We start from the raw sequence: 19,262 nt of genomic DNA on the forward strand, positions 1-19,262 counted from the left end.
GCAGAACTGTTCCGGCTGTACAGCGGGAGTCCACTGAGGTCGTTCTTTGGGTTTGTCCGAACGTGGGATGCATTTAAAACGGAAGAGTTGATCGGAAATGTGCCAAAAAGCTAGCCCCCTCTTAAATATAACCTTTTCAGTTTTACGAAGGTGAAAGTGTGTGTGTGTGTGTGTGTGTGTGTGTGTGTGTGTGAGAGAGAGAGAGTGAGAGATGCCGAAAGGGGATCTGAAGGTACTGGCAGATTAAAGTTAATGCTTGACCACAGTCACAGAGGAGAAGAAGGCCCTGAAAGTGTTTACTAAGCATATGTTGCAAAGGAGCTTGTGGAGGGTGGATCCGCTGTGCTGTGTGAGACTGTATGGGGTTGATAATTAGCTCAGATGTTCAGAATAAAGCCAACTGCTTTATTCAGGACTGTCACATTTATGTTTTCTCTGCTAAATTATGCATATGAAGCACCAACTGCACGTTGAGCGGTTTTAGTTTCTGCGAGAATGTGCTTCAGTGCCACTAGCTGAGATTCATGTGAGCAGCTAGATGAAAAGAAGGCAATCTGGCAATAGTCAAATGGGAATATTGCATTGTACAGAGCACGCAACATACAGCTGTTCATTCACCACAGCGCTGACTTTTGTAGACATGCTGGGCGTGTAGAATGCAAAAGTCTGAATTAGTTGGATCAAACTTGACAAGCTTCTTAGAACGAAGTCTGTGTGATGTCTGATTGAGCTTATGTAACAATAGAGCAGGTAAATGTCTGTGAGCTTCTTTTATCATTTTACCCTCCACACTCTTCCAAGTTTAATCCAAGGGTAACATTTCCATCGGTGAGAAAGCAGAATGACCCCTAGTGTTTTGTTGGTCAACAGCATATTAAACATGGCAAAAAGTAGGCTCAGGCTACTTTAAACAAAAACTTTCAGATGCTGGTTTCTCTTTCCTCTATACAAATATGGATATCGTACGGCCTCACTCATACGGTCCTAGAGACTGGCCAGCAATCTCCTAGCAAACACAGGTATCTAAGTTTCTACAGTTTGCCTGGATGATATTGACTTGTTATCTAATAACAAAAAAATACACTCCAACTATTCGCCAACTGACTGTAAAACTAAGAAATCACAAGCTGTGAGCATCAGCCTTCAAACTAAAAGTAGCTGCTTTTGAAACTGATATTTTGCAGGAGAAATGTGACGCTTTAATTCTGAAAGCAAACTACTTTTCCGCTTTTTGCACCTTTTCCAAGTTTTGCTGTTGGAAGTCAGTGTCTTCCATGTAACTGCAGCAATCCACTAACCAACAGAATGCTGACAAAGAGGTTTTTGATGCAGTATTCTCTTTGCAACAACAACAGCAACTTCACCAGCAACCACTCACCACTAGTCAGGAAATACATCTTTCGCTAATGACTGGTGGTTACCAGGAAGGCAGCAACCAATCTGTAGGCCTGACTGAGGCTTAATGTGTTTCTCTGGGGCACAGTTCTGGATGCGGCACCCAATCAAAATAAAAGGTTTAAAGCAGCTTTAATGCAGCTGAGACCATTTGTTTCAGATAGTGGGCCTACATCAAGACCCAGAGTTAGACAAACATGAATTATATAAAGTTACCTACCTGACTAACACAGGTTTGTTAATCTTAGTGAAACGGCACATACACTGTGTTGAAAACAGTTATACAAAAGGAGCCAGTTCATGCCAACAATGAAGTAGAGAAAAATATGCAATGTTAAATTTACCAAGGTAATTTACTATTGCACTGGCTGATTAGATTATGGCCAACTGTCATTGGTTGTTGTAGTTTTTTATATTCATACACTAATTTCATTAATGAAATTTTTGTATTAACCCCCTAGTATATTGTAAGCCACTTGGCTCTATTTAAAAGAAAGAACAAAAAAAGGTGTTTTGGGGGAAATGAAGCAGAACCTATTTCCTCAGTGACAATCAGACATTTTCAAAATGACACATTCAATGGCACATTCTAAGTCAACGTTTCAAGGACTCCTGGGTCATGAAACTCACTCAGGTTTTGAATGACAGTCTGCATTTTCAGTTCAAGAATGAAAAGGAGAAGAATAAGACTTTTTCCTGACAGCGGCGTTGTGGCTGTATTCCTGTAACAGTGCTAGAGAAACTCTGTACAATCATTTAATGTGATGCAAAGCTGTAAACCTAACTGAAATCTTCCTGTTTTCCTGGTAGAAAGCGTGACTGTCATAGTTTCTGTATTAAAGCATTTGTTTGTCTTATCATCTTATTATGAACGTTTCTGTCGTTTTTTGTTTTTTTGTTTTGTTTTTTTTCTTGTCTTTTACATGGATTGTTCTTATTAACGGTTTTCCTATAGGGGCAAAACACTGGGTGGTAAGAAAAGATCCAGACACACTGCCTCACCTAGTCTATAAAGAGGACAAATGGTGAAGGTAAAATGGCTCGGAGGGGAAATTGGTTGTGGCACGAGTAACTGAATGGAGTCCAGTGGGACTTCCTGAAGCTTTTAAAGATGTGGTGGAATTGGGTTTCAGACAGGCCCTACCCAGAAATGGCTGTTCATATCTACACTAGCAGCAAGGTTGAAAACCTGATACGTCTCCATCATTCTCTCAGTGCTTCTCTCGCTCTCTTACTGCCGGTAGCTGTAGTGACATCTGATCCAGGGGGGAGATGAATGGCTCAGTCATTAATCGTAGAAGCTGGAACTGTATGCCGTAAACCCAAAATCAAATATCACCTAAATAGATACATGTTTAATCACGGTACACTGAAGGCTAACTTTAGCGTGCCGTGACCAAAGTGTACTACTGATTTAGTCAGTTTTAAAAGTGGCAGTCAGCCTTGTATAATTTATGATTCTGCAGAGATTATAAATGCCAATACATTTTTTTTATGAAATAAGAGTTACAGAGTACTTCTTGAGCCTTGGTGACCACCCGGAGCTTTAAACTGAGTGCAGCTTGTGTTATGTTCAGTGTTTCTATCGTAGAAACTCACATAATGCATTGAGGCCATTTGGGATACAGTATCCTCTGGCCTAAGGAGGTTTTAGACCACCAACTTTCCAATTAATGGACATTCTCAAAAACAGGACAGAGGAAAAAGCAGCATTTATGACAAAGAGACAGGAAGGCATTTCAGTTTAACTGACTGTTTACTTGTTTACTTTCATTTTTAGTTGCCACTTATTTCTCTTTTACACACCGTCTGTTTAGGTTAAGATACCAAAGCTACTTGGCTCGGGTTATAAGATAATGGTTTGATTAGAAATCTACACTTTCACGTTGTTAGCCACATGCAGGTTACCAGGGTGATGACTACATTGCAGATTTAAAATGTGCTTTCAGTGCATGACTGATGAGATCAGATGATAACTGCCTACCGAGCCTGTTAGCAGCCACAGGATGGTGCTTCCTAGTGAGATCTATGGAAGTGATTACAACTGATAATGACCATTTAATGGGATGAAAACATTTGGAACGGGTGATCTGTTGTGACAGTTGTCTACCACTATATCACTCTGCACAGAATAACACTTTTTTTTTGTAGCTGCCATTTTTCAGATGTTACACATCTATTTTTTGGGCCATTATTGAGATGGTTGTGTTTTAGGCGAGTGTCTTTAAAAGCTTTTCAACTACTGAGCTGTTAATGGTTTCAGGGATGAATTTTCCTTCAGAAGATTTTCCAGTGTGTTCCTTAAATTAGATGTGCCAAATCTGCAACTTTCAAATGTTAACAACAGGCTAAAGACAATCATTATTTTCACATGTACTCTGCATTCAACACTAAACTATTTTTAGCCATAGTTTCTAGTAACTGCATGGAACTGTGGACTTCCACCCTGAAACACCCTTTAGTAAACCCAGACCGATTTTACTTCCCTTCCTCCACGGTGCTGTGTGCATTCATTTTCAACATACTGCTATCAAGCTTCTTTCGTTCATCCACTTCCAAACTGTTTTCTCATCATCAGTCACTTCTTACACTGGGTAAACCAAAACCACAACTCCTAACATATTCATCCCGTGTGGGAAAATTGCATTTTTTGATAACAGAGGAATGTTTGCATCATCACATCCTGTGAACTGCTGGGGAAAAAAAAGGCCGGTACCGATAAGACTGTTTCTTGACAGGCAGACTCATCTGTGACTGTAGATGACAAAATAATCCAGTGATGATTTATTCTCTTGTTGCACAATACAGATGTTTCTCAACGCCTCTGATGTTCATTTCCATTCTGTGGAACAGTTGCCGGCTGAAGAGATTTTTTTTGTTTGTTTGTTTTTTATTAATTCATTTCATGACTAGAAATGGTTACTGTGCTTGTGCATCTCATTATTTTTTTAATTTTAATTAAAATATTAGGTGCTCATTCATCTGGTATGATTTTAATGGTGGTTGTTGTTGACAAACAAGTAAGTCTTGTTTTCTCATTTTAGAGCAATAGTATGTTTAAAAATAAATATTTCTAGGTCCTGCCAGCGACAGGCCACAGACTGTGAAACAGTACTGTTGGTTTGTTTTGACATGAAATTTTGACTTTGTGCTGAATATTTTTTGTCCTCAGTTTATTCTTTTCTTTTTTTAAGGGGTTGTTCTTAGATACAACTCACACAGTCATGTGAACAGGACTACTCCACAAAATAACACTTATCATATCATCGGGGTTATCTTGCCTTTGGCTTGGAGGTTTTATTTTTCATTATTTTATTTTATTTTTTTGTTCAAACTGAAAGTCTGCTCTAAATCCAGGGACATGTAGTCTGACTATTAACCTGGCATCAATCATGCAATAAATAAATAAAACCCCATCAAGCTGCGAGTTGGGTTGAGTTTACCCAACAACCCTCAAGTTAAACATTGATCACTTGCTATGAAGTCTGTTTGTGCTACCAGAATGTTTGTTATTATCTTGCTAGTGAAGGTGTGTGTGTGTGTGTGTGTGTGTGTGTGTGTGTGTGTGTGTGTGTATTTCTAGCATATTGATACTACAGAACACTCAAGGTAAGAGATGGGGATTGATAAGAATTAGCAATTCCGATTCCATTATCAATATCACTTAACAATTCAGTTCCCTTATTGATTCACATTAGCTCCACTTTGAGAGTCACCACCATCTCTAAGCAGCATATGAAAGTCATTACATTCATGTAAATTCATTTCATGCTGAGTTGTCACATGTTTGTGCATGTTGGAGGTATTTCCCCTCTTTGTTTGTTGTTACAGAGAACACTTTTCTTAAAAGTAACACAGTACATTACTTAATCACACCCGGGAGAAAGACATTTGTTACACTACTCGTTAAGTTACTTTGATGTTACGGTCTCATAATTACCAGTTAAGAATATAAACTTCCCGCCCCACACACCAACACAAATCCCTATTCTAATGAAGACACATGCGATCTATCTCTTAGTATTTATGTATGAAGACAAAGCCGACAACACAAATAAAAGATGGAAACCAGCACAAAGAGACTTTAAAGTGGTCGTCACGATGATTCTAATGTAGAAACATGAAAAGATAGAAACTCAGACTACAGCCTGACTGCTCATCAGTTTGATACCTGTTGAAGTTCAGCAGCTGCTTCACCGCAAATGACTGCTCACTTTATCGCGGTACTGGGCTGGGGTCAGCATTTACTCAAATTCAACACCAGTCTGGGCTCTTGGCTAGCTTAGCATTAGCGTTATGTCTGTGCCGGTGCTTGCAAAGAGCCGAACTTGTTTTGTCTGTGCAGGTGCATGCAAAGAGCCTAAGTTGCGTTAACAGTATGATGCAGTTGTTTCGTCCTGGAGCAGTATCCATCGTGCTCCCAATCTTTGTGCAGTAAAATAAAAGGAATGTCTACATCCACGCTGTAAACTGCACCACTGTTTTCCTCCTCCGATCCAGCTGATCATAGCGAGAGTGCATGAACTGATGAACGGGATCGATAGGCAGACTGACCAAGGAACTGGACTACTCTGAACTGGTTCTTGATTCTCATCCCTAACCAGGGTTAATCCCGAATTCATCTGAATTAGATTAAATCTTTTTTTTTATAGTAGTCTCAGGTCCTGTGATTGTAAGCCAGGACCATATCATCAGACTACCTCCTCCATGCTCAACAGTTGGTGTGAGTTGTTTGTCCTGCCACATTTAGTTTTTGCCATACATGGCGCTTTGTATTATGACCGAACATCTCCGCTTTGGTCTCATCTATCCAGTCGACCAAACCTAAGCTGTGCTACTTTTTTAAGAGGGACAAATATTTCTCCTGCCCTTCCATATATACCATATAAGCCATCATAATGTTTTTTTGTTGTGGTTGGTTTGGCTTGTCATGGATTTTAACATGCTAACACAGGGCTGTAGTTTGAGATGTAATTCTTGGGTCTTTTGTGTATTCTCTGAGCATTGCATGGTCTTGCCTCGGGATGAGCTCTGGAGTTATTGCAGGTTATATGTGAGCTAAGGAAAATTTAAATTGCATGACACTGAACATATTTCCAGTTCTTTGTTGGAAATGCCAGCTTTAGGTGTTTAAAATTTTAAATGCGATGATGCCGCTTATCTGAAAACACAGTAAAATGATCATTCCAGCTTAAAGCTGAGGAAAAATGTTAAAAATAATATTTAGAAACTAGCAATCGAGCTTTTGAACCACAGGACACAACTAGACATTGAGGCAACTTGTGAGTTGGTCTTATATTTTTCATGTCTAAAATAAATCTAAACACTGTAATTAGAATATTTGAGTTCAGTTGACTGACTTCATTGAGTAACTTCTACAAGCAGTGTACTTTGCGCTGTTTATACGTGCACACGGGAACATACAGTCCAGCATCTCACTCACTCGTGCTTTATAACAGGAAGTGAGTCGTACGCTGGAATGCGGCCGTATTCAGCTCACCACATTACACAGAGCGAGAGAGAGAGACAGACAGACAGAGAGAGAGAAAGGGGGCAGGGCCATTGGACAGAAGCTGATCTACACTTTGAGCCACACACTCCCATTCTCATACACAAATCTCCGACAGCAGTGCCGGTTTGTGTACAGGACAATATGCCGCAGTTACAGCGAAGTCTCGGGACTTGGAACATGTTTGCTTGGCTTACTCTGAACTAACAAGAAGGGATATTTCAGAAGGAGGGGTTCATCTTATCAGGTGGCTGTGTCACTCTAGGAGCAGATTGGCGTGTCGGGGGTGAGTCATCAAAGTACAGCTGCATGGAACTCTTACCTAGAAACACATGAGCGTACTGCTTACTGAAGTTTTGCCTAGAAACTCCTTTGTTTTTGGTTGTAATTTAAAAATCTTGACTATTCTCCAAGCCGGGAGCTGGTTGCAGTAAAACCTTCAAGTCTGGAATGTGAAGTATGACTTTGATGTTATTTTGGATTTGTCAGTGTGAGGAGTGTGCTGCCAGCAAAAGGGGTGTGTGCTCTTTTGGGGTATATAAAGGAGGGGGTTAGAAACAACTTTTGGCAACTTTGAAACCAAAACAAAGATGGAGCCCCTGCTGTGGTGAGAACATGTTAGAAATGAGTGATAGTTGCAGTGATGACTGATGAATGTGTTTGGAAAAGTTGCAAGCGGCTAGCGTAGTCGCTCTTTCTCTACACTCGTGTCTCCAGTGCCCTTTTCTCTTTGCCTTTTACAATGTCAGTGAAGCTGTATTTTGGGAAGCAAAAGTCACGAGTCAGTTACACATTCTTGGATGCGTTGTCAGTGCCTATTTCAGATGTGCTCGGGCAAAGGTTTGGAATATGCATGTGGTGTGGACCACGCTGTTACTCCAAGGAATTCTGTTTATCTTTGCAAGGTGAGGTTGGATCATCAAACTCGGCTCTGACAGGATGTTGGTAAAGGCTTCAAAGCCTGGATGCGGTTTTCATTCACTTTAGCAGTTGTAGCCAAAGATCCATCTGACCCCCCACTCCCTCCTTCTCTGTGCTGGGTCAGAAGTCTTGCATATCTGAGGAGTTTAATCTTTGTCCTTCTCAAGGGTCTGGTGGGTTAAAAAAGCCAGTGTGCCCTCTTACCACTTACTCAGTTAAACAGCTTAAAAGAGGAGAGGAGACCCCCCACCCCTCCACCCCTCACTCCCTTCAGCTCAGACCAGGGGTACAGATTAAGTGTTGCGTTGGTTCACACAGGCAGCAGAGTGGATCCGAGGCTAAGGCGGTGGGCTGCCGGGCTGGTAGAATGAGAAGCTGGTGATGCATGTGGAATGACATTCCAGACGCCCAGGCTTGTTGTATAACGGAGGGGAATGCAAGGCTGCCGAGGCAGGGGAGATGTCAGACAGTCGACTGAGAGCTTCAGGGTTTAATTTGAAGTTGAGATGTTGGCTGCCTGTCAAATGACAGCATAGAAGCAAAAATGGGGATGTTCTCTTCACCATCAATTTCTTTTTCTTTCTTTTGTTTTGTTTCACATAGACTTGAGTTGTAGTGAAATTCTTTGCTGATGTGATTTTGAAATAACAATATTTGCTTTTGCTTGTATGGTTTTCATCATTCCTTCTTTTGGGCAATGAATTTTTAACTTGAGGTAATCTCTTGCTTATTTAAGAAGCTTTATGCTTTGTGAGAACGTAAAGGACTGAATTTCAATATGTGTTATTAATCATATGTGTCACAAAATAGGACATAATTTGCTATAGATGTATTCTCACACTTATTTGCTATGAATTCACTGTGAGACACATTTGGACTGCACACAGACATTGTTCTAGGAAGCTGGTTTAAAGACCCCTTGGTGTCTTATCCAATGGGCGTTTGTTGGCTTCACCTCTGTTGGGTCTAAAGAAGTTGAGAACTGCAGTGCACGCATAAAGATGGGCCATGGTAAGCTTTGAAAAGACAGAACAGGTTCAGACCTTTGTTACATGAGATGGATGGAAGGAAATGGGAGCGATTGCTTTCATTTGAGTAGTAAGTGTATTTTTGCAGAGCTTGCCTGAGGATTAAAGTACTGTTAATGTGGCACTTGATTAAATGTGTTTTTTGTTTTTAATTTGAATGGCATACTTTGAGTGACATGAGTGGTTTGAAATGAATTACTTTTTTTCAAGTTAAAAACAAAACATATAAGCTGTCACATTAACAAAAAAAAAAGGGGGGAAACAGCAAAATTTTCAACTGTTCAAAAACAAAAGAAATGCATTGTCTTTATTTTTTGTCCTGTATTTTTCACAGCTTAACTTGAATTTTTTCTTAAAGAAACAATAAATTCAAGCAAAATAAAAAGGTGACGGAAATATAAAAGGTTACAGATTTACACAGTAAGTGTAGCAATATTTTGGTACTTTTACTAGTGATCATCTTTTCTTTGTGCTGTGCTCTGAATACTTGCTCAAGCATCTGGCACCTTTCCTATCTTTTTTTCCTTCCCTTTTTTAAATTCCTTTATCTGGTTTTGTAGGTTCATCAGCCAACACACACACACTGTAGTTCTCTGGAAAGAAAAAAACAACCTCACGTTAACTTGTGGCCCTGAATTCCTCGTTGATAAATAATTCATACCAAGTAGTGTGTGCCTAGACCTCTGCCTCTTTAGTTATAGCTAATAAAAATTGAATATTTGCATGGGTAGGCTTTGCAGAGTGTGCTGTGTGGCAGTGTTGATTGCTGGAGAGTTGCTTACATCCCAGTCCACCTAAGCATTAGCTAAGACAATCAGTGTTTGCTCTGAATGCATTATTTGTTTTCTAATTTACATTACCCTCTTGGCAGGCCCTCTACTTAATATTTGCTCAGCACTAGTCATAGGGCACTGGAGGCTTTAATCCACAAACAAGACACTTTTGTTAGAAAACACGCTCCTACCCCCACACACTCAACTTCTATAATCCCTTCTTTAATATTGCACACTGCCAGTGGCCCTCGCCTCCTGCAAAATGGAGGAATGGATTACTAAAGTCAGGAATGCAACGGAGGAACATGATTGAACATGTCACGTTCCCGTTTGTATTCTGGTGGCCTAACGTGTTTTGTGATGCTCATTGGGTGTTTTCGCTATCTCTTTTCCACTGTAGCATGAGTCGAAGGAGGCTGAACAGGATCATAGCTGGCACCAACGCAAACGTCCCTAAAACCAGATCAAAAGCACTTGTTCGTTTCTCTGAAGCCGCTGCCCAGCTGACAAATCATCTTTGGTGGAAGGAAGTTCCAAAAAAAAAAAAAAAAAAATCACAGCATTTGTCTTGCGAGAACACGAGCGAAAATACTGAGTAAGCTGTCCTTACAGTGGCTCTGTTTGGCCCTGCGGTGGAATTCAGGCTTGTGTATTTCAGGGATACGAGCAGAGTTAGTAGGCATTAAACAGAAGCTCAGGCAAAGCAAACAGTGACAATCAGCATTAACCCCCTCGCTGCCTTTGCTCACCAAGGCTGTGTGGCCCAGCCAGTCACTCATGTTGCCTTTGATTTCAGTTTGTGCTTCTTGGCAAAACTTTACTGTGGAGTTGTGTGAATTATAAAGTCGACAAATAGCTCAAGTAAAATTTGCAGCTCTGGCAGAGAAACAACAGAACAGCTGACAGGAGGAAAAAAACACAAAGAAAAGAGAAAAAAGTCAACAAAAGGAAGTAGAAAGGGGAAAGCAAAGCCAGCTAAATCAACTCGTAGAAAACAAAAGCATCACAAAAATCATTACTCGCTCTCTGCCAAACTGACAGGTAGAGGATCACCAGGTTTTTCTTGGCTGGTGTTTATTCCCTGACTTGACCAAGCTACACCCACAACATGAAGCCACAAGCCCAAAGCTCTAAAGCATTTAGGCCATGCTGCGCTGGAGGTCTGCTCCTGTCGGGAATGATTGATGCAGGCTGGCACGTCCATAGGCTCACACCACTACCGCTGCTCACTTCATCTGTGGGTGCTGAGGAGAACTTGAACACCTGGAATTACTCAGTTTGTGTCAGTCGCAGGGTGAGGTTTGAGTAGATGGCAGGTTGCCCGAACAGAGCAAGTCACATTGACTACCACTGTTATTAATTAACCTGCCCAGAGATATATTTTTTTCTTTTTTCCAAGAAATAGTTTAGACATTGAAATATTAAGAACTTGTGAAAACTTCCCAGAGCCTAAAAGTGGGCTTAAATGATTTAATCAACAGTCTGAAACCACATGCATTTGAGTCACTGTCAGTTATAGAAGCAATAAGCAGCGTATCCTCACACTTTATGATTAGCAAAATGACCTCAGATATTTGCAGGAGTTTTAAAATGGTGTAAAATGCCCAGTGTGTTGGGTTAAAGAGGTTTTCACATTTTTACAACAGTTGACTTATTGAAACCACTGAAATTGTAATTCCAATTTTTCCATCTGAATTTGTCCTGTAACGTGTATAAACGTGCACACACCAAAGGTTTTGTGTTTTTATAAATCATTTGTCCTTAAAGAAAAACACACTGTGGTCAGGTCGGCATAGAGCGCTGATGAGTTTTTCCTGATGTTTCTAAAGCAAGAAACTGAGAATTTGAGTTCATTCAATTCTCATGAGAAGGCAGCAGCACGGAGAACTTCATGGTTTGATCCAGGAGCTGAAGATGTATCGCGACTGCTTTTTTTGCACATATTTCAGGATGTCAGTGGGGCAGGCTGAGCTCTTGTTAGCTTATTTAGAAGAACATCTGAGGAGACAGAATAATAATTTCAGAAACCGAATAACCCAGAGCAGCATTTGGCTGTTTGTCAGGGGGAAGATGGTATTATTTTATATCACTGTGTATTCAGCGCTGAGGTGCGTTTTGAGCTTCAATGGCCAAATTTAGTGAAAAGATTGAACTTTGTTTGAAAAACATAAATGCCGTAAGTTCGTCCAGCGTAATTATGTGCTCGGTGTGAACGGCTACAGCGTGAATCAGAAAAATATTTTTGAAGCACAGATTATTTTCATGGCTTTTATGTGTGTAAAAGCATTAAGAAAACAAAAAGTCACATGTAAGATTTGTTTAAAAAATAAAACAATGAATTGACAATTAGAACTTGTTTCGGATTGAATTTTCTATGGACTGTTTGCTCCATTTACCAATTCAGGAAAAAATGTTAGTTTCCAAACCTACCTAGAAATGCATTTCATACTACAAAACCTCATCTCCTAAAGCTCAGCATTGCAAAACAGGTCAAACCTGGCACATAAACTCAACGTGCAATCTTTTTATTTGGAGTCACTTGAGTTTATCTTAAAACACAGTGATGTGGATCACATTCACAACCAAGAGATGTTTAAAAATAACAAACAAGGGAGCCCTTGTCTGATTCTGGACAAAGGCGGCATTCTTTCCCAAAGCCACAACTTGGATCTCTTCATGCTCAGTTTCCACTGCAGCTCGTCATCTTCGAGACCTTTTAGTCTCTGCTGCCCCCCCCCCCCCCCTTCCCCCTCATTAGGAGGGAAGCATACTGTACAAATTGTGACGTAGCGAGAGTGGACTTTTCCAGAGGTGGGTGGTTCCCTTCTGATGGGTCACAGCTGAAAAGAAGTGTTCATTCATTGCTGCTCAATCCAACATTATATAGGGATATTCCATACTGCATATTTAAAATGCTGCACAAGGAGTTACCTGTAGGTTAGGACTTATATTTAAGAGTTTTCAGCTGCCTATGCGCAGCTTGAATAAGACTGAGTTCAGCTGGCTTTAGATAAAGATTTAATATTTCTCTTTTCCCTCCTTTCTCTAGTTTTGGGAAGCGATCAGCTGGCAGCCTTCGACGTGGATGTGAGTGCATCGTCCTGGAACCATCAGAGATGATTGTGGTGAGTTGTATTTCTCAGACTTTTAGCACACTTGTGTCAAAAGCATTACTTGCATGCACACCAACACACCACCTAGCAAGCACAAATTGGAAGTAGCAATTATGACTTTTTTTCTTTGTAAGAAATGCATAAAAATACATAGAAATTGAGAAAAATAACACACAGCAACAGAGAGAACTGACAAATGATAATTTTGTATACTTAACAAGCTGAAACCACACACCCGGCTTGTAGTTTTTTAAACCTACAAAATATTAAAATTGCCACCATTTAGTTACTACCTTTAAGGTCAGACTTTGGTTTTTTTCTAATCCATCCACCTGTCATTTCTGATGTAATGTAAGTTACTCAAACATCAATACAAAGGGGGTACAAACAGGTGGGGTTTTTCTTTAGTTCACCTTAATGTATAGGATACAAAAAGAAACATTATGGTAATCATTGATTTTGTAATTCTGTCAATCTGTGAAACAGCTGGACTCCATGTCGATCACCAAAAATCTACAGCCGAGTGTCGCTGATTTAGTTTATTTATTTATTTTTTATTGGATTGTTTTAAGTGCCTTTTATTGACATTTCTCTACAGCTGTCTGTGACAGCTGTATATGCAGTATATTACGTGTGGCTAGCATGTAGTGCTAATTTTCAAAACTGTTGCAAGGCTCCATGATTTGCCATTGCTGTAAAATATTTTTTTTAAACAAACGAACAAAAAAAGCCACAACCTCAGACCCGTCTTACGTCTTTAACTGGATTGATGCCAGGTCTTTCTTGGAAATTAGATTTAAATCTCAGTGAGATTCTTACCTAGATAAATAAAAGATTGATACAAAAACTGAGCACGCTGCCTGTCCTGTGGTTCAATGCGGGGTGTACATGTGTAATAAGGACATGGATATCAGTTATATGCTAGTTGGCCTTATGTTAAAGCAAAGAAAAAAAGGTAGCATGACTATCTTCGACAGATAAGAACACCAGTGTGCTTTGCTTTCACGAAATTTGGAAATGACTGGTCCACATAATGCAGAGAAACAGAAAGTTTGTGACCTGCTTTAATAATCAAGTAAACACAGTTTTTTTTTTTCATTTGTTTTGAAAGAGGAACACGTGAGGAAAAGGAACTGAAACTAGAGAAATAAATCAGAGGGCACATGTAAAACATGGTTAATGCTATCAAGATATTAGTCAAATTGAGTGTTGTGTTGAGGGGTAAGGAACAGTGCAGTGCAGCTAATTTGCCTGCCTGTGGCAATTATAACATAATGTTCATCCACTAAAATGATTGGTTGCTTCATGGCACCGTTTGCCCCACCTTATAATAACACAGAAACACACCCTCAACTGCCATTTCTAGCAGCGCATATCCACCCTATTCTATCATCGCCGTAAAATAAAAAAACATAACACACATAATAACAACCGGTTTGCACTGCTGTAGTCACAGCACTGTTCATTCACTGTAATTGCCTCTTCTCTGTGAGTGTGCTGTGTAGGTGGGTGGGTGGAGGGGGCTTGTGATAACTGAGCTTCTATCAGATAAACACACACTCCTTAATAATACCTCCCTCTGTTCTGCTCGCTGCAGACACTTTGTAGCCTTTTGCCTCTTATGCTGCTACAGTTGCTAGCTTGCCCTGTAATTACTGAACAGGGGCTCTTATGCTGCCGAGGAAGTGATGCACGCGGATGAACCTCTCTGCTACATGTTAAGAGTGTACAGAGATATGCAGACGTGCTGTTATAAACATAAGCAAAGCTGCTCACGTGTCTGTGCTGTACACGCGTTCACTCCGAGATTTGCAATTAGACACACAATCACACTTACGCTCTCGCTCGCACACAGCTCCATTGCCGTTGTCATGGCAGCAGTTGGTAAGGCAGAGAGAGATTTTAGTGGTGTAATCCCAAAGGCTGAGCGCTGTGAAATGTGAAGCCGCAGTGAAAGTAGCGAGCGAGGAGAGGGAAGGGAAGGAATGGGCCAAAAATGTAAAGTCAGATATGTCATTCCATCATGGCACAAAGCCGTGTGGCACCAGAGCACCGTTTAAGTAGTCTAAAACCAAAAAAGCGTCACAAAATTGTACCGCTTGACTATAGCGATGGCTTAGTTAAAGTGGCATACTGTGCCAGTTTCCACATGGAAAATGTTTTTCTTCCTCCCAGTTCATTAAAAATGGAAACATGGATTTTTATCTTTTTTGAACTTGTAATTTCATTGTGGTTAATATGTCTAGCAGACACTGAGAGAGTTGAGCATCTCTATTTCCAACTCTGCCAGGCTCCATCTCTGTTTATCTCTACCTGTCAATCAGTTTACTCCCCATTGCTTTTCACTCCTTAGCGCACTCCTTCCATCCAGATTCCTCGCTCAGCCCTCTGTTTCTTTCTCTCTGTCTCTCCTTTTGTTTTGTGAGCACCCTTTTGACGTAGGTGTGCATCGTACAGCCCACACACGCTTCTATTTTTACGCAATGAGCGGGGCGGTAGGAAGGGAGGTGGGGGATTCGGGAGGGGGCGTGAATGAAGACGAAGACTGTCACTCCCCTCATCTCCATCTCCCTCCCTTTCTATCATTTCCAGGTGGACTATATGGATGAAAATGAGGAGTACTTTCAGCGACAAGCCTCGCACAGACAGTCCCGTCGGCGCTTTCGGAAGATCAACCAGAAAGGGGAGAGACAAACAATCATCGACACAGTGGATCCGTACCCTACAGGAAAGCCACCCATAGCCCGCGGGTACCACACGGTGAGTTGCATCCTGCGCTACAGTTTTGTTGTTGTTTACCCTCGCTGTGGCAGATCGCTGCGCGCTCCGGAGGCGGTATCAGCGTTGCTCTATCACTGTGTTATGCTCTGTTTGTGTGTCGAGCTCCTTCTTCCAAACCTGTTGTGTTTCTGCTTCGGATACTAGCTGAAAATTAGTGTGTTCACTCTGTTTGAGGCCCTTTGCTGACCCTTGGTTGTAGCTGGGTGTACTGTGATGTCTTATTTCCTGGAGAAGGTTGCTCTTGTCTTCATTGAGTGCACTTCAAGCTTGTTTTTTAGTCTCCCTCTACTCCTTGTAGAGTTTAATTATTTTAACCTTTCTTGGTAAAATAGAATAGAGTGGCTACAATGTTTTGTGTGATGTTTACAGCTCTTTCTGGCTTTTGTCTGTTCCTTAGTCCTCTCTTGATAAACGCTTCTGTAGTTTGGTTTTTTTGAGCATCACAGTTTATCTGTGCTGTACCTGTCGTCTTCAGACTGTTTGTTTGTGCTGTCACACATCATATATTTTGTGCACATTGATAACTTATAAAAGGTTTGGTTTCCAGGTAAGATCCACATTTTACATCAATAATTTTAAGTTGTCATGTTTGCTGGTGAATCTAAGCATCATTATAGTTTGTAAAGCATCATGAGCTGTTTTTTACCTTGTTGAAACAAGCTGAACAAAAAACATTGGAGATACTTTACTGAAGAGGGAATTAAATGAGTTTTACATTGGTAAACTAGCAGTTCAAGGCTAACTGCTACAAGCATAAAACACCTGAATCTCAGAGCAAACATTAGCGGTTGAGTCAGTGGCTATGCCTTTGTTACACTCTCACTATGGAAAAGAGTGGCTGGAGACTTTAAAACACAGATGTGATACAATGTTGTTCCCTTTGAAATATTTGCTTGAGAGATGGACACTAGGTCTGCTACTGCTCACAATTGGTGACCGTCCTCAAAGCGACTTTGGTCCATCAAGATACAGATAAGATCCCGTCAGCCTGCTCGTCAGTCTATCAGTTTGTGATTGAAAAGGGTAAAGCTGGCAATTCCAGTCTGTTTATGATAATATGGCAATAAACTGTGTGACAAACTGGTAAAGATCACAAATCTGTTGCTTATTACATAGACTATACAAGCAATAGTACTGGCTGCCTACACAATATAGCCACAGGAGCTGCTTGATCATGGAGACCCGCTCCATGAAGCACACTGATGTTAATGCCAGAGAAGGTTTGAAGCTCTGCAGGTTAAGAGGTGTGGTCCAATACTTTTGTTAGGCAGTGTAGCTGGGATAGGTTTCTACCCTTCATCAATCAATTTTGCTTCCTGTGACCTGCATGAAGTTTCAAATGTTACCATTTAGCATTGTACTCACCCTTTAATATTTTTCCACACAATATAAATTTTCCAGCACATTTGGTGTTGCACAGAACGGCTGTTCGTAATAAAAACATTAAGATCGTTTTCTTAGTTATTGCACTGTACAAGGAGAGAAAATGGAAGACTACATGCTAAACAGAAGGGCTTGTTTCAAACTACACATTTTCTTCCATTGCTAATTGCTTAAAGGAGAAATGTTGTTTGCAACGCTGACTTTTTGAAGAAGTCTGATCTAATTACTGTACCATATAGTATTGAATTTACCCATCTGAGGCGATTTGACAGCAGAGGACTAAGTTTGCCCATTGTGTTGCACCATGCCTTCTCCCCTTCATGCTTTCTTTCCCTGGGAATAGGAAGTGAAGCATTTTCACACTAATGATGCAAATACCCAGCATGCAGTTGCTGCACACAGTTTTACCTGTTCTGCACAATTTCACTGCATTCCCTTCATTCCTGACACTCCCCCGGGCGTTCTGTCAGTGTACCAGTTTCGTTTTTGTTTTTTTTGAACTTGTATTGCTGTGAAACAATCGAGCTCCAAATGGGAAAATGCGGCAAAGTAGTCTTCCTGCCTCCATCCAGCCCCACCCAGTATCCTAAATATAGACGCGCAGTGTTTTTGATTCAAAAGACTGCACTGAACTTTCTCATGGCCCGACGTCTCCTGTCACATACCCAACTCTCCTCACTCTAGTACCGCTCCTGTGGGAAGGATGGACCGGGTGCTATGGCAACCAGCAGTCCCAGATGGGCTGTGCTCGAGTGCACTTAGAAGTACAGTAGGGAAGGGAGCTAAGTTAACAAGAGTGCAGCATGCTGCCGCCGCTGCTGCTGCTGCTGCTGACAGAGGGGTGGAGGGGTGTGGAGTGACAGAGAAGCTGAATCTGGGCGGATGCTAAGCTGACATAGCAAGCTAATCTCCAGAATTTAGAATGCCAGACACCGCTCAGATTTTCCTCTCTCCTTCCCCGAGGCGCTTTTAAGAGGTGAGAAATGCACTGAGGAAAAACTTGGGATTGAAGACAGGATATCGCTCCAGCAGGCAAGGTTTTTTTTTTCTTTTTTCTTTTTCTTCATTCAGCTTAGTCACTGCTATGAAGGCAAATATGGAACCAAGTACAAAAACCTCAGAAGGTAAACTGCTTCTAGGAGAAGAATGAAAACTAATCTGTTGATTGCTGAGCTGATTCTGCTTATACTTGATAAGTTAACTGACTTATTTTTCCGTAGGTTTGTTCATAAATTGTAAAACTGAAGGTAGCCTAATGTGGCTTTAAACTACCTGTTTGTCTCACCACCAGTTCATAAACTAAGTTGTAAAACAGCCAAATCGATTAGTCCTTTACATTTGAACATTGGTTATTAGCCATTTTCACAGTATTTGACTTTGTAAACTCTTATCTTTTAGAGCTTTAATGATTTGTCAAACAAGAAATTACCTTAATTGGAATGTTTTGATAACTCATGAGTTGCGTATTCTGTTCTTATGCAATGGTTCCAAACATTGTTAGTCATAGCTTTTCCAGTGTGAAGACGATGATTACGAGCTGCCCATCAGTCTACGCCTTCACAATTCACAAGAATCGCTCCTTGTCTTAAGGTATTGGTCAGATTTTAGTGAAACAAGATTAATACATATCTATATGAATGTTTGAGCCTCTCTGACTTCTCAGTGGATTTTAATTCTCATTAGTTTGTGCAATACAACCAACCAATAACAACAAAAATTATCACTTTCTTTCTGTTTTTCACACATTACAATTATATGTGAACAGTGATGGATCGTGGGCCAGATGAGCTACTATGTTGTTGATGTGCTGCATTTGTGGGTTTTTTGTTGTTTTTTTTTGTTTTTTTGGAAGTACTTGAAAATGTCATCTCGAGAGTTGAGGAATTTTTAGTATTTGATAAAATAGTTTTGGTTCATTGGCAAAAAATTATCAGAAGGAACAAATTTAGAGGTCCGTTCACATTGCCCGTTCACTCTCCTCACATCATTTATGTTTTGTAAACTTCATCATTAATCTCTATTTTCGTATTTCAATGTGCATGATGAGATGTTCTGTGCCAATCCCAGCCACTGTCCTTGGTGCTGCATTAGATCCTGAAATAGCTAATGCTTTCCCAGTAGGATAAGTATCCTTCGTTATTAGTGACAGATTGGCTCGTTCCCAGTCTTTACACTGACAAACGAAGGCGTGTTCCCGCTGAAAGCGTCAAATCATCTCGTCTATGAAAAATCAGGCATTCTGGCCCATGTTTGTACATTTTTCCCAATGTTGGACAGTGTTCAACAGAATGAAGTGGATTTCATAGTCCTGTTCAAGTCCAGAGGGAAAGGATAACTATGGCAGGAGCAGCCAGTCCTA

The 19,262-nt window shown here is 40.6% G+C and overlaps 1 protein-coding gene across 5 annotated transcripts in view; it reads left to right on the plus strand.

Moving 5' to 3' along the window:
• rapgef2b (Rap guanine nucleotide exchange factor 2b) overlaps window positions 1–19,262 on the plus strand; it is a 104,256-nt gene that overhangs the window by 42,415 nt on the left and 42,579 nt on the right. For all 5 annotated transcript variants that reach the window (XM_085469291.1, XM_085469306.1, XM_085469295.1 and 2 more), the window contains exons 5-6: window positions 12,676–12,751; window positions 15,332–15,499. In XM_085469291.1, the coding sequence (XP_085325417.1) occupies window positions 12,676–12,751; window positions 15,332–15,499 (244 nt within the window). The remainder of the gene's footprint in view (window positions 1–12,675; window positions 12,752–15,331; window positions 15,500–19,262) is intronic.

The sequence above is a fragment of the Copadichromis virginalis genome, linkage group LG2 (assembly GCF_057382275.1).
Source record: "Copadichromis virginalis isolate Kocher_CV1m ecotype Utaka linkage group LG2, C_Virginalis_male_GT1.1, whole genome shotgun sequence".
Taxonomy (NCBI): domain Eukaryota; kingdom Metazoa; phylum Chordata; class Actinopteri; order Cichliformes; family Cichlidae; genus Copadichromis; species Copadichromis virginalis.